Source organism: Triticum urartu, chromosome 3 (genome assembly GCF_003073215.2).
Source record: "Triticum urartu cultivar G1812 chromosome 3, Tu2.1, whole genome shotgun sequence".
Taxonomy (NCBI): Eukaryota; Viridiplantae; Streptophyta; class Magnoliopsida; order Poales; family Poaceae; genus Triticum; species Triticum urartu.
The window spans coordinates 66317903-66335744 of record NC_053024.1 but is presented as its reverse complement, the minus strand read 5'-3'; the positions used below and the strand labels follow the sequence as shown (position 1 = coordinate 66335744).

The window sequence follows — 17842 nt, the reverse complement described above, 5'->3', positions numbered from 1 at the left end:
CTGCAAATAAGTTAAAAGGCATACTGAATATGCCGCCTTTCAGCTTTCGGTTATCCTTCAAGGCGTCTGCCAATTGGGATCGCACGTCTTTCAGCTCTTCGCCTAGCTGGGTGTTAGCGTCCTGTAGCTTGTTCTTCTCATCCTTGGTCCGTGTCAGTACACGCTCACCAGTGGCCTCTTGGCTTTCTCCATGTTGTTTAGCCACCTGCGCGGCCTTCAGTTTCTCTTCCAGTTGATCCGACAATCCTGCCATTGTAAATACAAAAGTTTTTATTTGAATAAACATTACTGGCACATGATTATATTTTCCAGACTTCTGCGGACATTACCAGTTGGTGCCTCCTTGGACTTCGCCAGTTCGGCGATAATAGCAATTAGCTGGGTCTGGCTTTTTTCCAGCTCCTGAGAAAGCATGTTGTTCTTCTCCATGAGTACCTGATTATGTAGCGATCCTTAAATCAGTTGCGTCAACTGCTTTAAGTCTCGGGGGCTACTGACACATGATCTTACCCGCATGTCCTTGGAAAGCTGTTGAGTGTCTCCAGCGAGCTCATCCCGAGTAGCTCGGATGTATGCATCCACTGAGCTAAAATCATTAAATGCTTCTTAAGTAAAGGTTGGGTCGCGCATAGCCGCTCTCCGGCGTCGATGGTTCATTGCACTCTCCACTTCGGAGTTGGTAAGTGATACATCATCCGAATCCTCAGGGATAGGACAATCCGGCATTTCTCCTGTACCAACCCCAGCCCTTTGGGCGGGATCCAGGGTTCGGATGGGTGATGCATGATCGCAAGGTCCCCGGACACAGTCTGGCGTATGCTTTTCTTGAAAATGCCACGCAGCAGGAAATGTCAAAATTCGGTACCTCTGCCATGAGAGCATTAAAAAATAAGCATACCTTTTTGAGGGTGGGAGCTTGGCACTATCGCCGTCTGCCTTTCTTTTCGAAGACCCGACCCATGCAGGCATCTCCTCCTTAAGGGACACTTCCGATACGGTGTGGCGAGACGAGCGCCGCCCCTTTGAAAGCACGAGACAATGCGGCAGGTGAGGTGCAATAAGAAAACTCTTTTGGAGGAGATGTCTCCTGGGTACTTACGTGGGAAGAGGGAAGAAGGCCATGGTAATCAGCTATAATAGCCACTTCCGTGCCATTGCAACTCACTTGATAGAAAATCCCCCTCCTTGAGCTCTACGGATATATCCAGATCATCTTCGAATCCGGGATCCAGGTCCCGAATATGGTCCTCCAACTGCGGGCGGGGCTATAGATCCCCGCGGCGACTTTCCTCCATTTCTGTTAAAAAATGGTTGGATTAAGTTCAAATGGGTACGATTCAGGAGGAGTATTGAGTAAAATTACTGAGCGAAGGCTTACCCAGCTGGGAGGGTTGTACATGGAAAAGCCCTCTCGGCACTTAAGGCGACTGAACTCTTCCTTCTCCCCCTTAAAAAGATCAGCCAGCATGGCGGCCAAGGCGGCGAAGTTGTCTGGACCCTTACGCCTGCATCATGATGCGTCGTCTTCCTCGTTGTAATGCCACATGGGGAGCCCTCTGGATTGGAGTGGTTGAACGCCCCGCGTTATTGAAATCACCATTACCTCAATAATGGACAGTCCGAACTGGGCGAGTGTCTTTATCTTGTCCATTAGCCTCTTAATCTCCGTGATCCTCCTCGAGGCTTCGGGGGCGCCAGCTATGGCACTTCTTTAACGAAGCATTGGAAAACGCGGGTAGGCCTCGTAGGATTGGGTCTGGGAGAACGGCATCTTCAATATAAAACCACTCCGAGGGCCACTCTTCGGATGCCTTCTTCGGAGTGCCGGATAGGTATCATGTCCCGGCTATGCGCCATACTTCGGCACCGCCCACCTCGAATATGGATCCCTTTTGGGAGCGAAGGACAAGGTAGAAAAGCTTCATCCATAACTCAAAATGGGCCTCGTAGCCTAGGAACAGCTCGCAAAGAGCAACAAAGCCCGCGATGTGCAGAATGGAGCCCGGCGTGAGATTGTGCAGTTGGAGGCCATAGTACTCCAGGAGGCCTCGGAGGAAGGGGTGGATTGGAAACCCAACGCCTCTTAATAGAAAGGAAACAAAGCACACTCGCTCGCCTTCTGAAGGATTAGGGAAATTTTCTGCTAGGGCTTCACCAGTAAAATAAGTTAATCCCGCCTGAACGGGGACTAGATCCGCAGGGGGGATATCCCTGCACCTGGAGCTTGGTCAGCTGGGCATGTGATACAGAACAGCTCTCCCAATCGCCTTTTTGAGGACTGTGGGGGAGGGAAGAAGAACTAGGAGCGCTGGCCATGCTTGCGTGGTTTCTTGTGGCAAGCTCAAAGGGTTTTTCGCTTGGTATGGAATGGCATCTGAGATTCGATCTCCTTCAATAGACGTCTTCCCTACATGGCCCGGGTGTTATGTGTAAAAATACTTGGACCCTTCGTATTCGTCTGACACGTGGGAGCCAGAGCGATGATGGAGCAGAAGCCGGAGGATATAACATTTAATGTAAAGCCGAACTGTTCGAGGAACTCATCAAGACCGAAGATGTAATAGCCGAATATAGTCCTTTGGTTCAGATGCTTTGAAGTCTGCGGAGGAGGAACCCGCCTTGCAATGCCGAAGACAATTTGCACGCCATACACATCGTCATTGAAGACTAGTTCGGGGCTACTGAGGGAGTCTTGTATTAGGGGGTCCTCTTGCGTCCAGGCTATGTGACATAGGCCGGACTTATGGGCCTTGAAGATATGAGATAGAAGACTTTCCCCCGTGTCCGGATGGGACTCTCCTTTGTGTGGATGGCAAGCTTGGCTTGCGGATATGAAGATTTCTTTCTCTGTAAACCAACTATGTACAACCCTAGGCCCCTCTGGTGTCTATATAAACCGGAGGGTTTAGTCCATAGAGGCAATCATAATCATACATGATAGACATCTAGGGTTTAGCCATTACGATCTCGAAGTAGATCAACTCTTGTAACCCCTATACTCATCAAAGTCTATCAAGCAGGACGTAGGGTATTACCTCCATCAAGAGGGCCCGAACCTGGGTAAACATCGTGTCCTCTGCCTCCTGTTACCCTTGATCCTTAGACGCACAGTTCGGGACCCTCTACCCGAGATCTTCCGGTTTTGACACCAACAATCACTTCCCTCGGCTGGGTGGTGCGATTTGGGGCAATCATCCCCACTTCGCGCTTTGATGCACAATCCATTATCCGCGTCACTATCTTCTGAACTAAATTCGAACCCCTTTTTGGGATTCTCATCTTCATTGACAGCTCCTGGACTTGTTCTCTGATCAGCCTCTCTTCGCTGTCCCTGCTCAAATTCCTTTGCTCCGTGCTCACATTCATGGTGGAGGTGGTACGTCGAGCTAGGACCTGGGTGGGATATCATGTCACTCTCCTCCCAATCCCAGCTCAATCCAGCCCAAAATATGTAATCCAAAGCTTCACTGTTCTGCCGATGTCGTCTTCCCAACCCATGACACCCCTGTGTCAGACCGATGTTACTGCAAAATTTGTCTTCATCGCTCAAAACGACGCAGGAGTTGGGGAGAGATATGGCCATGGATCTACCTCCTCCGAATCCTCCGGCTCGCCTGTAGGAAGATGCCCTAAGATGCATTCCCATCTTGCGCTGCGCCTTGGATCCTCACATCTGGCTTCCTGCTTCCCCCAAATGACGTACGCATCTGGCATTGCAGTTGGATGCGGCATCCGCCTCTTCTCCTCCCAGGTGCCCTCGAAATAGATCCTGCGCGCCAGATTGAGGAGCTCGAGATCCACCTTGACCTGGTAGGTTTGCACTCTCCGCGGGAGGAGCCACTTCGCTGACGGATCTGGCTCTGCTGCCGCAATCCGATCCATCTCCTTCAGCTCCTGCACACATGATCCAGGAAAGCGCATCGTCGCGGATCCGCATCGCCTACTCCCTCCACCTTTGAGCCCTGGTTGCATGCAGCTTCTTCGGCGACACCGAAGCAATTGACCGAAGCATCTCTAGGAACGATGGGTAGATGGAGGGCAGGGGCATCCGCGGCACCGTCGAGCCCGGCGGGGGCGGCGAGCATGTTGATCTGGTGGTGCGAGGCATGGGGAGGGGCGCGATCTACTCCGGCGGCAGTGGCGGCGGCAGCGGGTGGCGTGGTGTTGGCTAGCGGTAGTAGGTGGGACGCTGGCGCGGTCGCAGGAGCGGTCATTCAAAAACTCCCTCTCCACACTATGTGATAGTTCATGTCTTCATCTGTTGTGATCTATCATGAATGTGCGTGTGATAAAAATGATCATTCATTGTGAATTTGGATAGCAAAGGTGGCTACAAGACAAAATTGAATTTCTTGCCGTGGAATTAACAATATCGTCGGTTTTGTAGATGAAACTAATGTTTTTCAAACAGTCCTTGGTAATATCAATACTGAAATTTCTAAATCACACCCCTGACATGTAATTGTGGGCCTACCTTTTTTGTTCAAGCTGCAAGTCCACTCTCAACAGGTAACTGGGCCCAGTTTTGTCCTAGTTGCAAATCCATCTTCAATACAGCTATGGGGCCTACCTTTTTTGTCCTAGTTGAAAGTCCAATCTCGAAACACAACTAGTCTCAAACCCCATTTTTGTCCTAGTTGCAAGTCCAACCTCGACACATAACGCAGGGCCCAACCCATTTTGCCCCATTGCAACCTCACCCCCGACATGCAAAGGGGGGTGATCTTTTTTCCCAGTTGCAGGTCCTCCCTCGATTTTTTGTCTAAATTGCAAGTCCACTCTCAACAGGTAACTGAGAGGGCATTTTTGTCGCTAGTTGCGACTTCACCCACAACATGCAATTGGAGAGGAGCCTTTTTTCAGTTTCAATCCCACCCTCGATACACAACTGGGCCCAACCCATTTTTGTTCCGTTTGCAAGTCCTCCCTCGACACACAACTGAGTGCCGGCCATTTTTCTCCTAGTTGCAACTCCACCCCGACATGCAATTAGGAGACTCGCCTTTTTTCTTGTCCTAGTTGCTTGTCCGTCCTCGATATGCAACTAGGGTCCAACCCTTTTTATCCTAGTTGCAGGTCCAACTACACCCATGACATGCAACCGTGGGACCTTATTTTTTTGCCCCAGTTGCATGTTCGCCCTTGATACGCAACTGTAGCCCGACCAATTAGTCCAAGTTGCAACTTTACTTTTGATACACAATTCCCCCAATCCATTCTCACCCCTGTTGCAAGTTCATCCATGACACGCGTCTAGGTTCGACCCATTTTTGTCCTAGTTGCAAGCCCACTTTCTACACGCATCTGCATGCCCGCAATGAGTCTGCAATTAGGGGTGGGAGGAGGGTTGTCGGTTGTTGCATATCTGGGTTTTAAATAATATTCATGATTTTTGTTTTCATCTTCTTCATAAAAAGGCATGAATATTTTCTTAAAATTATGACTTTTGTAAAATCATGAATGCTTTTTCAAGTTCTTTTTTTTAATTCATCATCTTTTTCCAAATTGTTGGAATTTTTCTAATTTCATGAAAAAACAATGTATTCGCTCACTTTTTTGAATTCATGGACATTTTTAAAATTTGCTAATTCCTTTCTAATTTGTAATCTTTTTAAAATTTGCAAAAAAAATTATTTCACTAAAAATTGAAAATTAACAGAAAAATAATTTTTTACCAAGACAACAAACAAGTATCAGCAAAAAAATGAGCGACGAAAAAACAAACGAACAAAAGCGAGCAGTACGTGCCTGAGCTGAATAGAAAGCAACAACCTGAAAACAAATAACCTGAAAACAAGCCAACGCACTAAAGCCCAGCCTAAATGACCCTCGTGACCAAAGCTTGATGAATGACGGGCAAAAGCAACCCAACACACCAACGGACAAAGTTTTTTTTAACAAAACAAATGCTTGATATTTTTCTTTGAGAAAAAAAATTGAAACTTGATAGATGAACAAAGTCAATTTACTTGCTTAAAAAAACACACAAGGGGGTGGGCTTATTCTGGAATGAGCCCTGGACACACCTATGAATAACTCTAGGGCGTGTTTGGTTGCCGTATCTAACAGTAGTTGCATTGCACAGCCTTCTCAACTCAGCCTGGCTATGCAAATACAGCCTCAAATGCACCATCTGCATGTTGTTTGGTTGCCTGCATGCCCTCTTGCCTACATGGGCAAAAGCACACTGCCTGGTGTTTGGTTGCCTACATGTTAGTGGACAAACCCAAGACATGGTGTTTGGTTGTATGCAACGTCTGGTGTGTGGTAACCTCTTTGGCTAGTTGGTGAGGTTACCAGCACACTTCGGCACAACCATGTAGCACACATCATAAGCAGAGTAGAGTATAAACAGAGGATCAACTACTTAAGAGCATATTTCAGATAAGCAGTACCACACTTCATAACAGCTCTAGGCATAAACCATAAACATAAACAATTCAAAGCAGACTTGATAGTACTTAGGGAGGCCCCGGCCCTACTCCTTGGCGGCGAAGGCTTCGTCGTGCTTCCCGCACTTGATGACGACCTCAATGCCATCGTCGTCGAAGATGATGACCTTGAGGGTGTCGGGAGTGAGGAGGTTGAACATCACCATGTAGCCGATCTTGATCTGATGAACGGCTGCGTAGGAGGCCCAACCCTGATCCAGGGTCACCCTGCCGTTCATCAGCTTCACCGTCACCTTCCAGGAGCAGCCGGTGTAGTTTCTGAGCTTGAACTCCGTCGGCACCGCGACGAAGTGCTTGGTGAAGTCCAGGGGCATGGGGATACACTCAAGCTTCGGTGCAAGGATGACCTTGCAGAAGTGAGTCAGGCCATCCTCCTGATGGTAGTGGTCGTAGTTGTGGCGCTTGTTGCTGAGGGGCTCCTCCATGCCCTCGTCGTCGCCACCCTCAGACATCTTCGGGTCTTCCTCGGCGGTGGGCGGCAACACAACCTCGTCGGGCATTGGGTGAAGGGGCTGCTTGCCCTTGTTGTCAACGGCCGGGAGCACCTCATTGCTCTCCTCGATCTGCACACAATTCATGAAATCAGGCATAGCACAGAGTTCATGGCTTATTGAAGAGCATGTAGTTAAAACGGCATGACTGTCACTCTTCTCCTCCTCTCCATCGCCCCTATATTTACTCACCCTGCCCAACATTACTTACCTACCCCCTCTCTTCTCTCACTGTCAACCTTCCTCCTCCCCATCGCCATGAACTATAGCTCCAGCTCCAACGCCAACGCCAACCCCTTCCCTTGGGGTATTGGCTGGAGGGCCTTCTTCCTCGGGTGGTCGGCTGGTGACTGCACCAAGTTCGAAAACACCATGGAGGTGTGCTCGAACTTCGGCTCCATGCCTGACATGCAGAAGGAATCTAATGCAGTGCTCATGAAGGCCATTGCAGAAGAGCTAAAGACGCTGATTCCTGACCCAGAGAAGGGCGCGATGGCAGTTGACATCATTCGATGGGCCATGAATCAGGCCGTCTCCGACGACGGTAAACAAAGGAAGAAGTGGTGCAAGTACAAGAACTACTGGGCTCCTAATGACCGTCGTGTCGCAGTGTACTGGGAGACGGCTATCGCGCCGCCGGCGGTCATCGATGGGGAGCCTAAGGAGGAGGAAGAAGCGGTGCAGATGCCAGCGATGGTGTCGGAGCCAGGTCGTCGTACCTGGCAAATCGACCTCGACTCCGCCGAGGATGACGACGACGACCCGTCGGCCCGCACGATGATGAAGGCCAGCGGCTCGACCCGCTGCTCCGCACGCCGGTGACGGCCGCCGCGGTGAGCCGGTGTCTGTTGTGTACCCCATATCCCCCAATCCCCCTTCTGGTGACCGCATCTACCTCTATTCCGATCTTGTATGCACTAGTTTGAAGTACTATGAACTCATATGAACTAGTATGAACTACCTCTACATGCTTATCTACCTCTATTCCCCATTCCCCTCCTTCGTGGATCGAATCTATCGCCGGATCGAACGGGAAAAAGTTCTGCATGTCGAACAGAGAGAAGTCCTTACCGCCATTGCCGCGGGCCAACTGATGATCCGCTCGCCGGTGATGGAGTCCGGTGGTCTTCTTGCTCTGCTCCGATTCGCCGCCGCCGGTGAGAGTTGGAAGACTGGGGGAGAGTGGGGAGAAGGAGCGGTGAGGGGCGGTGAGGCTAATAACCGCCGGCGCTTCGGGAAGCAACGCGGCTTCTCGAGCGTGGCCGCGCGCGTGCAGCCGGCGCCGCCCACGTGCACCGCTCGGGCCTGACCCTAGAGAAACTGCCGATTCGTGCGTTCCCAGAGAGCCAGGCCCAAGAGTGCTTTAAGGTTCGTGCCATGCGGGCCGAACAGTGAAAGCAGGCAACCAATCGACCCGTTTCCGTTCCGTGCGAGTCAGGCCGGGCCTCATGCAGGCTACCAAATACGCCCCTAGTTGCTGGTAGTTGGAAGTCAACATCCTCATCACACAAAGCCCATACACTCCGTGACGAAGTGCATTCCAGCAAGGAGTGTCAGATATCAACCGAAGTGCTAGAGGGAGATACGGAGCAATAATAAGTGACATTAACCTTAAAGCTGTTATGGTCTAATGTAAGTTTTCTTTCGAGTGTCGTGCTGTGAATTATGAAGCACATAGTTTAGCTAGATTTTCCCTTTCTAGAGTTCATGGTCGCCACGTCTGGTTTGGTGTTCCTTATAACCAGAATCGTATCCCACTTCATGTGGCTTTTGATGAATAAAGTTGGTTTTTACCCCTAAAAAAAGTTGGAAATCAAAACAGCCAAAGGGCCAGTTCTTTTAGGTGGCTTAAAAAATACTCCCTGCATTCCTAAATATAAGATGTATAGTTTTTGGCGCGGAAATTAAAGAACACACGTGGAGGGAAAATTTTACAAGTTTTGAGCGAGATTAAATCTGACTAAATGACATGAGAAAATAGAGGAGCTTGCCTCATATAAAGAAATGTAATCAAATCCCCAAAATAATTATTCAAAGAAGTGGTGCAACGCAATACACCTTATATTTAAAAAAAATTCTTAAAAATCTATACACCTTATATCAAGAAACAGAGGGAGTAAGTTGCCTCTCCCCAGCTTAAAAAATAAGCCGCTTCTAAAATTTGTTGAGGCTTCTAGATTAGTAAAATCCTGGTGGGTAGCTATTTTATATTTCTTTTTTCCTTATTTTTTGCCCGAGTTTAAAGCTGATGGAGATTTCAGGTAGCATCTTTTGACAACTTCATTTATTTTCCGGTTCAAAGTTTTGGGTTGGGTTGAGTTCAATTGATGCAGCAAGCGCGTTTGAGAGGGGAAATCTATAAATGGAACGCGCAGTCAGAAACTGTTCCGAACACTAGCATGAGCAAATTATAGTAATACTTTCCATATGAACGGCAGACTTACCTTTGATCCAAACTATTGTGAAGGGTCCTTGTATGTGTGTTGTACCTATAAATATACAGGGTGATGGAAGAAAGAACGTCCATCAAATCAAAAAAGGAAAAAAGGAAGAGGAGGGGACGCTGGAAATTAGAGGCGGACGAAACTCGCCGAGCTCTCTCGTGCCTAGGACCAAAATCAACCATGGCCTGGTCATGGCTTGATAGGATCATGGAGAGAGGGACTACGGGCTCCTCCGGCGTACCTGACGATACGTCGTCTAGCCATGTCATCGAAGTGTCGCCCCGTGAAGTGCTCTGCGTGGGAGCCGTGTGCTGGGCGGCGTGGAGGTACTTCCGGTACATCACATGCCTGCGCACCTACGGCCGGGACATGACGGCCATGGCCGGCAAGGCCGATCCGGTGATCGGGCGTGACGACGAGATTGATCGCGTCATCCGCATCCTCTGTCGCCGGACCAAGAACTGCGCCGCGCTTGTCGGAGACGCCGGGGTCGGCAAGACGGCCATCGCCGAGGGCCTCGCGCAGCGCATCGTCGCCGGGAAGGTCCCGTCCAAGCTCGCCGGAGCGCGTGTCATTGAGCTCAACCTCATGGCGATGGTGTCTGGTACGATGTATGTTGGCATGTTCGAGGAGCGCATGACGGACTTTCTCAAGAAGGTGGCGGCTGCACGCGGCAAGGTGATCCTGTTCGTCGACGAGATGCACATGCTTCTCGGCGCCGGAGCGGCCACGGGCACCCACATGGACGCGGCCAACATGCTGAAGCCAGCATTGGCTCGCGGCCATATAAGATGTCTGGGCGCCACTACTGACGATGAGTACTCCATGTATATCGAGAAGGATCCTGCACTCGAGCGGCGGTTCCAAAAGGTGCACGTTGAGGAGCCGAGCACGCATTCCACCATTGCCATCCTCCAGGGGCTTAAACCCCGGTACCAGAAGCATTATGGCTTGGAAATTCTTGATGCTACCATTGACGCTGCCGTACACCTCGCTGACCGCTATATCGCAGGTGATTATAGTAATTTTGCTGCATTATTGTAGTATTACAGTTGTTTCAGACGAAATTTGCTTGTGAGCCGAGTTGTGATATCATTGTTCTGTATGTGTAGGTCATCGGTTTCCTGATAAGGCAATTGATCTCATTGACGAGGCCTGCACGACATTAGAGCTAGGAGGAGAAAATACAGTTGTTGCGCCGAATCATGTTGCACAGGTAGGCATGCACGTCACTTTTACTATTTCGACAGTGTGTGCTTGTCATGTAGTACTATGTTTGAACTAGGTTTTTCATTTGAAGGTTGTGAGCGGATGGACTGGAATTCCTATAGCTACGCTTAATCAAGAGGAGAGTGTCAAATTAATTCACTTAGCCGACAGATTGCATGAGAGAATAGTTGGGCAGGGTGAGGCCGTCAATTTAGTTGCAGAAGCAGTGTTGCGTTCCAGGATTGGCCTTCACCAAGCTGGTCAGCCGATAGGCTCCTTCCTCTTTTTGGGCACGACGGGTGTTGGAAAAACTGAACTTGCGAAAGCTCTTGCAGAACAACTATTTGGTAGTGAGAAGATGATGCTTCGCTTTGATATGTCTGAGTATGTTAGTCCCGAATCCGTGCTACGTCTCGTTGGAGCACCCCCAAGGTTTCATTTATAATACACACACCTTAATTTCAAGCAACGTATTATTATATCACAGTTTTTATGTTTACTTATACAATTATTTTTTCTTCGTAAAGCTATCATGGTTATGAAAATGGTGGACAACTGACCGAGAAAGTTAGGAGGCGCCCATACAGTGTTGTCCTTTTTGATGAGGTGGAGAAGGCATATCCGTCAGTGTTGAATGTTTTTCTTCAGCTCCTTGACGATGGTGTGTTGACTGATGGTAAAGGGCATAATGTGGATTTCAAGAATACAATTATCATTATGACTTCGAATGTTGGGGCAGAGCACCTAAATGTAGGAGTGGTTGGAGAAAAGACAACGGTTGCTTCGCGAAATCTTCTCATGAAACAGGTTTGTGAATCACAAATAGTCCACTTGGAATTTAGTAAGCAGCTGCTCGTTGATTCATTATGATATGTATTTGTTGGTGTAGGTTCAAAAATGCTTCAAGCCTGAATTTCTCAACAGATTAAGCGAGATTGTAGTATTTGAGCCGCTTTCACACCGTCAACTGAAAGAGATAGCGAATATCCAAATGAAGAGTGCCTTTGCTATAGTAGCCGGCAAGGGCATATCTCTTGTTCTAAGTGATGCTGCGTTGGATGTCATTTTGTCAGAATCACACAACCCACTAATTTTTTTTCCCTTTTCAAAGTAATCATAAAATCTAGCCTATTCAAATAATGAACCATTTTCCGCATGTTATTGATAACCAACACTACTTGGCCTTTCACAGTTGTATGGTGCAAGGCCCATAAAAAGGTGGATAGAGAAGAACATAATGACAACTATCTCCAAGATGCTGGTCAATGGAGAAGCTGTTGAAGGATCAACAATCTCCATTGACTCTACCAGTGACAAGAAAGGCTTGAAATACCAATTGGCAAAGAAAAATGTGACGGATCCGTGAAGCAAGAGATCTTCTCATTAACCCTACGACAAGGATGGCTTGAACTTCGTCGCGGTTTATATAGAAGAAGAAAGATGTGCAGCTTTGGCTTATTTTCTGTTTTTCATGCACACACCACAGAGACAATCACAGCATCGTAGTCTTCCTACAGGTGTCTTATATGTGTGTATGCCTAGTACTATTAGATTATGCTTCCAAATCTAAATTCAATTGTTGCATAATTATCTATTTGACGGTGTTTGTTGGTCTTCTCTGTTCCACTAAGTACACACAACCTTTGCATGTGTCCAATGTTGATGCTGCTGCTGAGCTCCATTTATGTTAGCTTTGAGCTTGGTGGAATGGCGTGCACACACAATGCTTTGCATGTGTCCAATATAAAATTTTTTTGAGATGATGCGTCCAATATAATTGGTACAGCGGAAAGTGACAAGGAACCAGAGCCATCGATGGCAGAACCACCACTCACCCACACACAACGAACCAACCACCAATGGATCACCCAATCCATGACACACACAGCAATAGCTCGCCACCAGCAGGGCACATCACAGCCAGTCAGGCTAAACTTTCAGCAAAGGCAAAGCCTGTGCCCGACCCGAGACTCCACAACAGACAGGATTCTGCTTTACCATATATATATATATTGCTTTCCCGTGTGAAATGATCTGATGATGACATATACACATGTGATGTGGACTACTACAAAGCATATATGAACAAAGAAACAAACAGCCGTATTCCTCCCCTACAACCTCAACCCTATTCCCCTTGCTTGCCTATCCCAGAAGACGTAGATTACAGGCTTACAGCAATCCACTACAGCAAATGCTGCCATTAGCGTATCGATCTCGATCTATGCAATGCGTCCGTGCCAAGGTACCGGAAGGTATCAAAACTTGTCTCGCGATGGTGACCGTGCTCCGATCAGCTCGACCAAGCAGTCTTCGCTTTTTTGCGAGCTGTGTCGTCAGGCCATCCAAGATCTCCCCCCACATGCTGTTTAGACAATGAGGGAGGTCCGGGTCTTGATGGGCTTCAGCTTCACCCCCATGCTCTCGGGCGACAGCAGCTCCGGCGATATGCAGAACGGGTTCAGGGTGCTCCGGGGGCTGCTCTCGAGCTGGGACGGTCTGTACATCCCGTATCCCATCAAGAAGTACTCCATCGGGATCAGCATTGCGTGTGGCTGCTCCTCGGTGACCAGCGACCCGCATGCCTGAACCTGCGATTTGCCCACAAAAACACTGCTCAGAACCTGCCTTGCTCTGGGTATGGTTCTCAAGTGATCACATGAATTGTTGAAATGTGTGGTACCTCGACTAGAGCGCAGTATCTCCGGTCTAGTTTTGTGGTCATGTGGACAGCGTCGGCATGGAACTGCGAGTTCTCTCCCACGAAAATCAGCGTCCGGCACCGGAGCTTCTTCAGTGCTTCAGTTAAGTCATGTCTCCTGATAGATGGAGAGGTTGATGAACTGGATGAGTTCAGATCCAAATTTGTTTGGCATTTACAGGCAATGCCTAGCAAAGATATTGTTTACTTACTCGTTTATTGCTTTAAGGTATCGACATACATTAACACCCTGCCTCTGATCAAGTAACTGCATAAAAAGGTAATCATGACCTCAGTCAGATGTTGAAACTGTAGAGATAATTGACATTCTAGAAAAACACTAGAAAGCTGCAAAGGGGAGAAAATACTTACACTTCTACAGGCCTGAACAATTTCCGATTCAGGTTCTTGTCCACTTCCACGAACTTCCTGTATAGAGCAAAAAGAGATGTTCAGTGGGACTTAAATAGGTACAATGGTGCAAACAGAAGAAGCTTATGGAGGACGAAATATACCGTGCTAAAATACCGCTGAAGGAAGCATTCGTTCACTAGTCCACTAGTGCCACAATAATAAAGTAAGTTTAACAATACCTGAAAGATCAGAATATGAGGTTAGTATACATAAAGAAATAAGGCACTGATAAATTCATGGCTGAAACTGAAGTAGCAATCATTACCTTGTTATACAACCACTCACTCCAAGATGGGGCTTTGCATAGAGGTGAAACCAACATCAGGCCAAGAACCCTTTCCCTGTACTTTGCCTGGGATAACATATAAAACAAATTGTTAGCCAAAATCAAATAGCAAGCTTTGAAGGACTAATCATGCAAAAAACTTACTGCAAAGAGGGTAAGCACGTAAGCACCGGCGGTGACACCCATGCACATCACAGACCCTAAACTGCAAGAGCAATGCCACAATAACATCAGAGGACTCCTTTAGGCACCAAAAGAATACGGAAAAAAAGTAAGCCAATTATCAGATATTTTACCCGAAGAAATCAAGAACATCCGCGACCTGATCCGCGAGATTATCAACAGATAGCTCAGGTACATCCGATGGAATTGGAGCTGCTCCCAACTGTAAGACAGCAGATGCCATGAAAGACAAACATGTAAGAACCGGAGGTAATAGGAGTAGATGATCATGTAAAATATGGAGGAACAGATGATGATGACTGACCTCATGGCCTTGCGGAGTGATATGGTAAATACAAAAATTGTGAAGCAACAGGGACGCAGCCTCTGGGCAGAAGAACAATCCTTGGAAGCAGGACATGTCTACCAAACAGGAATACAACGCATGAGCTACCTTGTTATAGCAAAATTTATAACACCAACCACAAAGAAAACGACCGCACTCACAATTTAGAGCTACGTCCGGGTACGTTATGAGCGCTGGCTTGTCTTCGTCGCCGTACACGGAGACGGATACAGAGCCGTATCTTGTTCTCACAGGATGCTCCTGATGAATCACATGGCAAAAGGACACAAATTTAGTAACAGCTGTAAACAAGCTATTCCAATTTAGACCATCCCCAATTGACCAGAGTCCAGAAATACTTCTCCCTTGGTAAAAACAGACACCATACGTTGCTTAACACACAGAAATAGCATGAGCACGCTTCCTGACGTTGCTTCATATGCTTCTAATCGTAAACCAGGGGCCGTTGCAACTATACATTTAAAATGAAATAGTACCAAATTCTAAGCCTGATTTCCTGTTGCTCCTACTCATGAGCAGCATTGCAACCACAACATAACCAAGAATAAATAACAAGCCACGCAGCAGCTAATATCTCTAATCCTTAATAAAAAATTGCTGTTTCCCCCATGGAGGAGGCATACTAACAATCTGGCATAGCATCCTCAATTTGCAACTAATTAAGAACAGGTGGGGATACTAATAAGAATAAAGGGGCAGAAATCAGCAAGAACAAGCTCCTCTGCCTGCCCAACCACCCTAACAGACCAAACAAAAAGAGCAAACGGGAACCCCACGGAGCCCGCCCTACACAAATCAATCCTCCCCGCAAGAATGCCCCCGCCGTCGAACCGAGGGGGGGGGAATCAATCAACCAATCAAGAACCGGAATGCGAGCACGGACCTTGCCGCCGAAGTAGATCCGCTCCACGTCGATGGACACCGACCCGCTCGAGTCCCCCATGGCGGCTTCCAGAAGCTTCCTCCCAACAGCCCACCAACAACCTCTCCCTCTTCCTCCTCGTCGTCGCTCGCCTCTTCCTCTCTTCCGGCTCTCTCGCCCTGTCTCCTCTCCTCCTTCCCCCCCTTGGCGTCTATTGCGTGCATATATACGCGAAGGGGCCGCTGCCCAGAAATAAACTCGCCACCGACGGCGGTGAGCTTACCGGTGGGTGACTGGAACGTGACAAGCCGGAGACTAGTTTTTAGATCCACACGTTGTTGGCTCGTTTTGACGGGCCCACATGTCGGCAGGCGTTGCGGGGTCCCGCGTCTGCACTGCGTGTGGCCCTAGCGTTTTGTTTCGCTCCGCCTTGTGAAAGCGTGGATAAATGGGTGGTCTGCTACGGGCACGCGCATTTCGGCCCTCGTGGGAAACATTGGGAATTTTCAGTACATGGCCTATTTTTCAGTCCAATGGTCAATGGGATGTCGTCTATTTTTCTTCTTTTTTGTACAGTTCAAAAGTTTGTGTACTATTTATAGTTTGGCAAGCTTGTTCTTTTAGTTTGGAGAGCCATACAATCTTAGTGTGTTTGGAGATTGTGGTTCATGGAGCTTTTCATAACTCATTCATGGATGTTTACCTATAGGTTTTGTACTATTTGAGAGTTCACTTTTATAGATTGGAATTTCATTTTGATTCATACATTATTGTTGGAATTATGTGTCCTGTAATTGTATTCAAATTACTCGGAATTACTAATATTCGAAAAAACTTAATTATGAAATTTTACATGTATTTATACATGGCATTGCTTAGCATGTTTACCATGGAATTATTTGTCGGGCGTAGTTAAGCATTATGAGATATACAAGCTAGTGCTTCAAAGATCAAATGGTTATGGAGCTATGAAGGGTCTTTTCCTCCCTACTATCGCTACCAAGGCAAAAAAAGGTGGTGGCCTATCTACCCACCTCCACGACATTGACCGCAGGCCCCCTCTCCTCATTTACCGCCTCGACGATGGGAGTGGATGGGGAGGTAAAGGTACGAATAGTCAGGGGTTGTCGATCGGCGGTGGTGAGACGATGGCGGTGCCGTTGGCATGGAATAGATTCTCCTCTACTTTACCTTTGCTCGATGGTGTTTCATACCATCGGGAGGGTGGGCCAAGGATGGTGTGACCCTCACAAAGGAGACGCTTGATGATGGTGGCGCTTAGTCGCCGAGATGGTCTTTTGGGCACCAATCCACCTCGAATTCGTCCAACAGGACGGAACAGACGAAGCTCCACCACTTATTCATGTGGTCTTCTCGAGGCAGCGAGGTGGGGTTTCTCGTCGTGCGCACGCGTCAATGAGTTCCGGCGATATGCGCTTCGGGTCAGTTCGGGGTTTCAATGTTGGTGACTACGACTCTAAGGCGCTGGTCCTTAGGGGCATATGCACCAAGACAATAGTGGTCATTCGATAGAGGAGCGGTGACTAAAATGTGTCATTGGTTTGTTCTAGTGACAGTAGTGGTCATTCGATGACATTAATGTAATTTGCATTGTATTTAGAGTGCTTTGTGCTTCTAGTGAACTTTCATTATAATAGATCTAAGTTTTTTTGCCAAAATTATCATGGTCTTGGAGTTTTTAAAAAATAATGGGTTTATGCCTGGTTGTTCGTCATATTCGGTTTTGCTTGGTTGTCATTCGTTTACGCTCTTTTTACTCTATCTTGAAGCTAAAATATTTCTTTAATTTTTTTCGAACATAGCACAATCGCATATGCTCACATACACGTACATGCACTCATCATATAAATGCATGCACAACCTACCTCTACGAGCACCTCTGAGATACCGAGTCGTCAAAACATTTTGAGATTGATTAAGTCACTATATCCGCCTCGTACTTGACTGGAACATCTCCTCCCACTGAACAAAAATCGACCAAAAGGCTGAAATAAATCTCCACTATTATTAAACAAGTGAGTTGTGGCGGAAACATGGAATATCATCCCTTTGTTATCTTAGACCTGATGGCCTACATTGCTCCAATGACATTGTGCCAATTAAAGCATCATAATTAGCAATCAACAAAATAGAATTAGCACTCAAAAAAAGAAACATCGAATCAATTAATCAAATCATCATAATTAGTATTCCACAATAAACATTGTATTAATCAATCAACACACTATAATTAGCAATCACCGCACTGTAATTAGCATTTCAAAAAAGAAACATAGTATCAATCGAATCAAATAAGCATAATTAGCATTCTAAAAATAAACATTGTATCAATCAATCAAAGCACTGTAATTAGCAATCCAAAATACAAACATCTTAATTTGGAATGTTTCCAAACCACTCGACATGATACCTAGACCACGACCATGTAAGGCG

The 17842-nt window shown here is 47.3% G+C and overlaps 2 protein-coding genes across 2 annotated transcripts; one reads left to right on the top strand and one right to left on the bottom strand.

Moving 5' to 3' along the window:
• Positions 1–7201: 7201 nt before the first annotated feature.
• LOC125546669 (chaperone protein ClpB1-like) lies at positions 7202–11962 on the top strand. Its single transcript, XM_048710843.1, has 7 exons — positions 7202–7620; positions 9735–10399; positions 10500–10603; positions 10673–11028; positions 11124–11403; positions 11486–11682; positions 11788–11962. The coding sequence occupies exons 1-7, from the start codon at positions 7202–7204 to the stop codon at positions 11960–11962; spliced, it is 2196 nt and encodes a 731-aa protein (XP_048566800.1).
• A 605-nt stretch (positions 11963–12567) lies between these two features.
• Positions 12568–15678, bottom strand: LOC125542903 (protein NDL1-like). The gene is made up of 11 exons (XM_048706130.1): positions 15410–15678; positions 14667–14766; positions 14485–14582; positions 14294–14382; positions 14142–14202; positions 13977–14063; positions 13813–13890; positions 13670–13726; positions 13510–13565; positions 13280–13415; positions 12568–13187 (listed from the first exon to the last, which is right to left on the bottom strand). Exons 1-11 carry the CDS (start codon positions 15467–15469, stop codon positions 12966–12968), a joined length of 1044 nt encoding a protein of 347 aa, XP_048562087.1. The 5' UTR covers positions 15470–15678; the 3' UTR covers positions 12568–12965.
• Positions 15679–17842: the final 2164 nt, after the last annotated feature.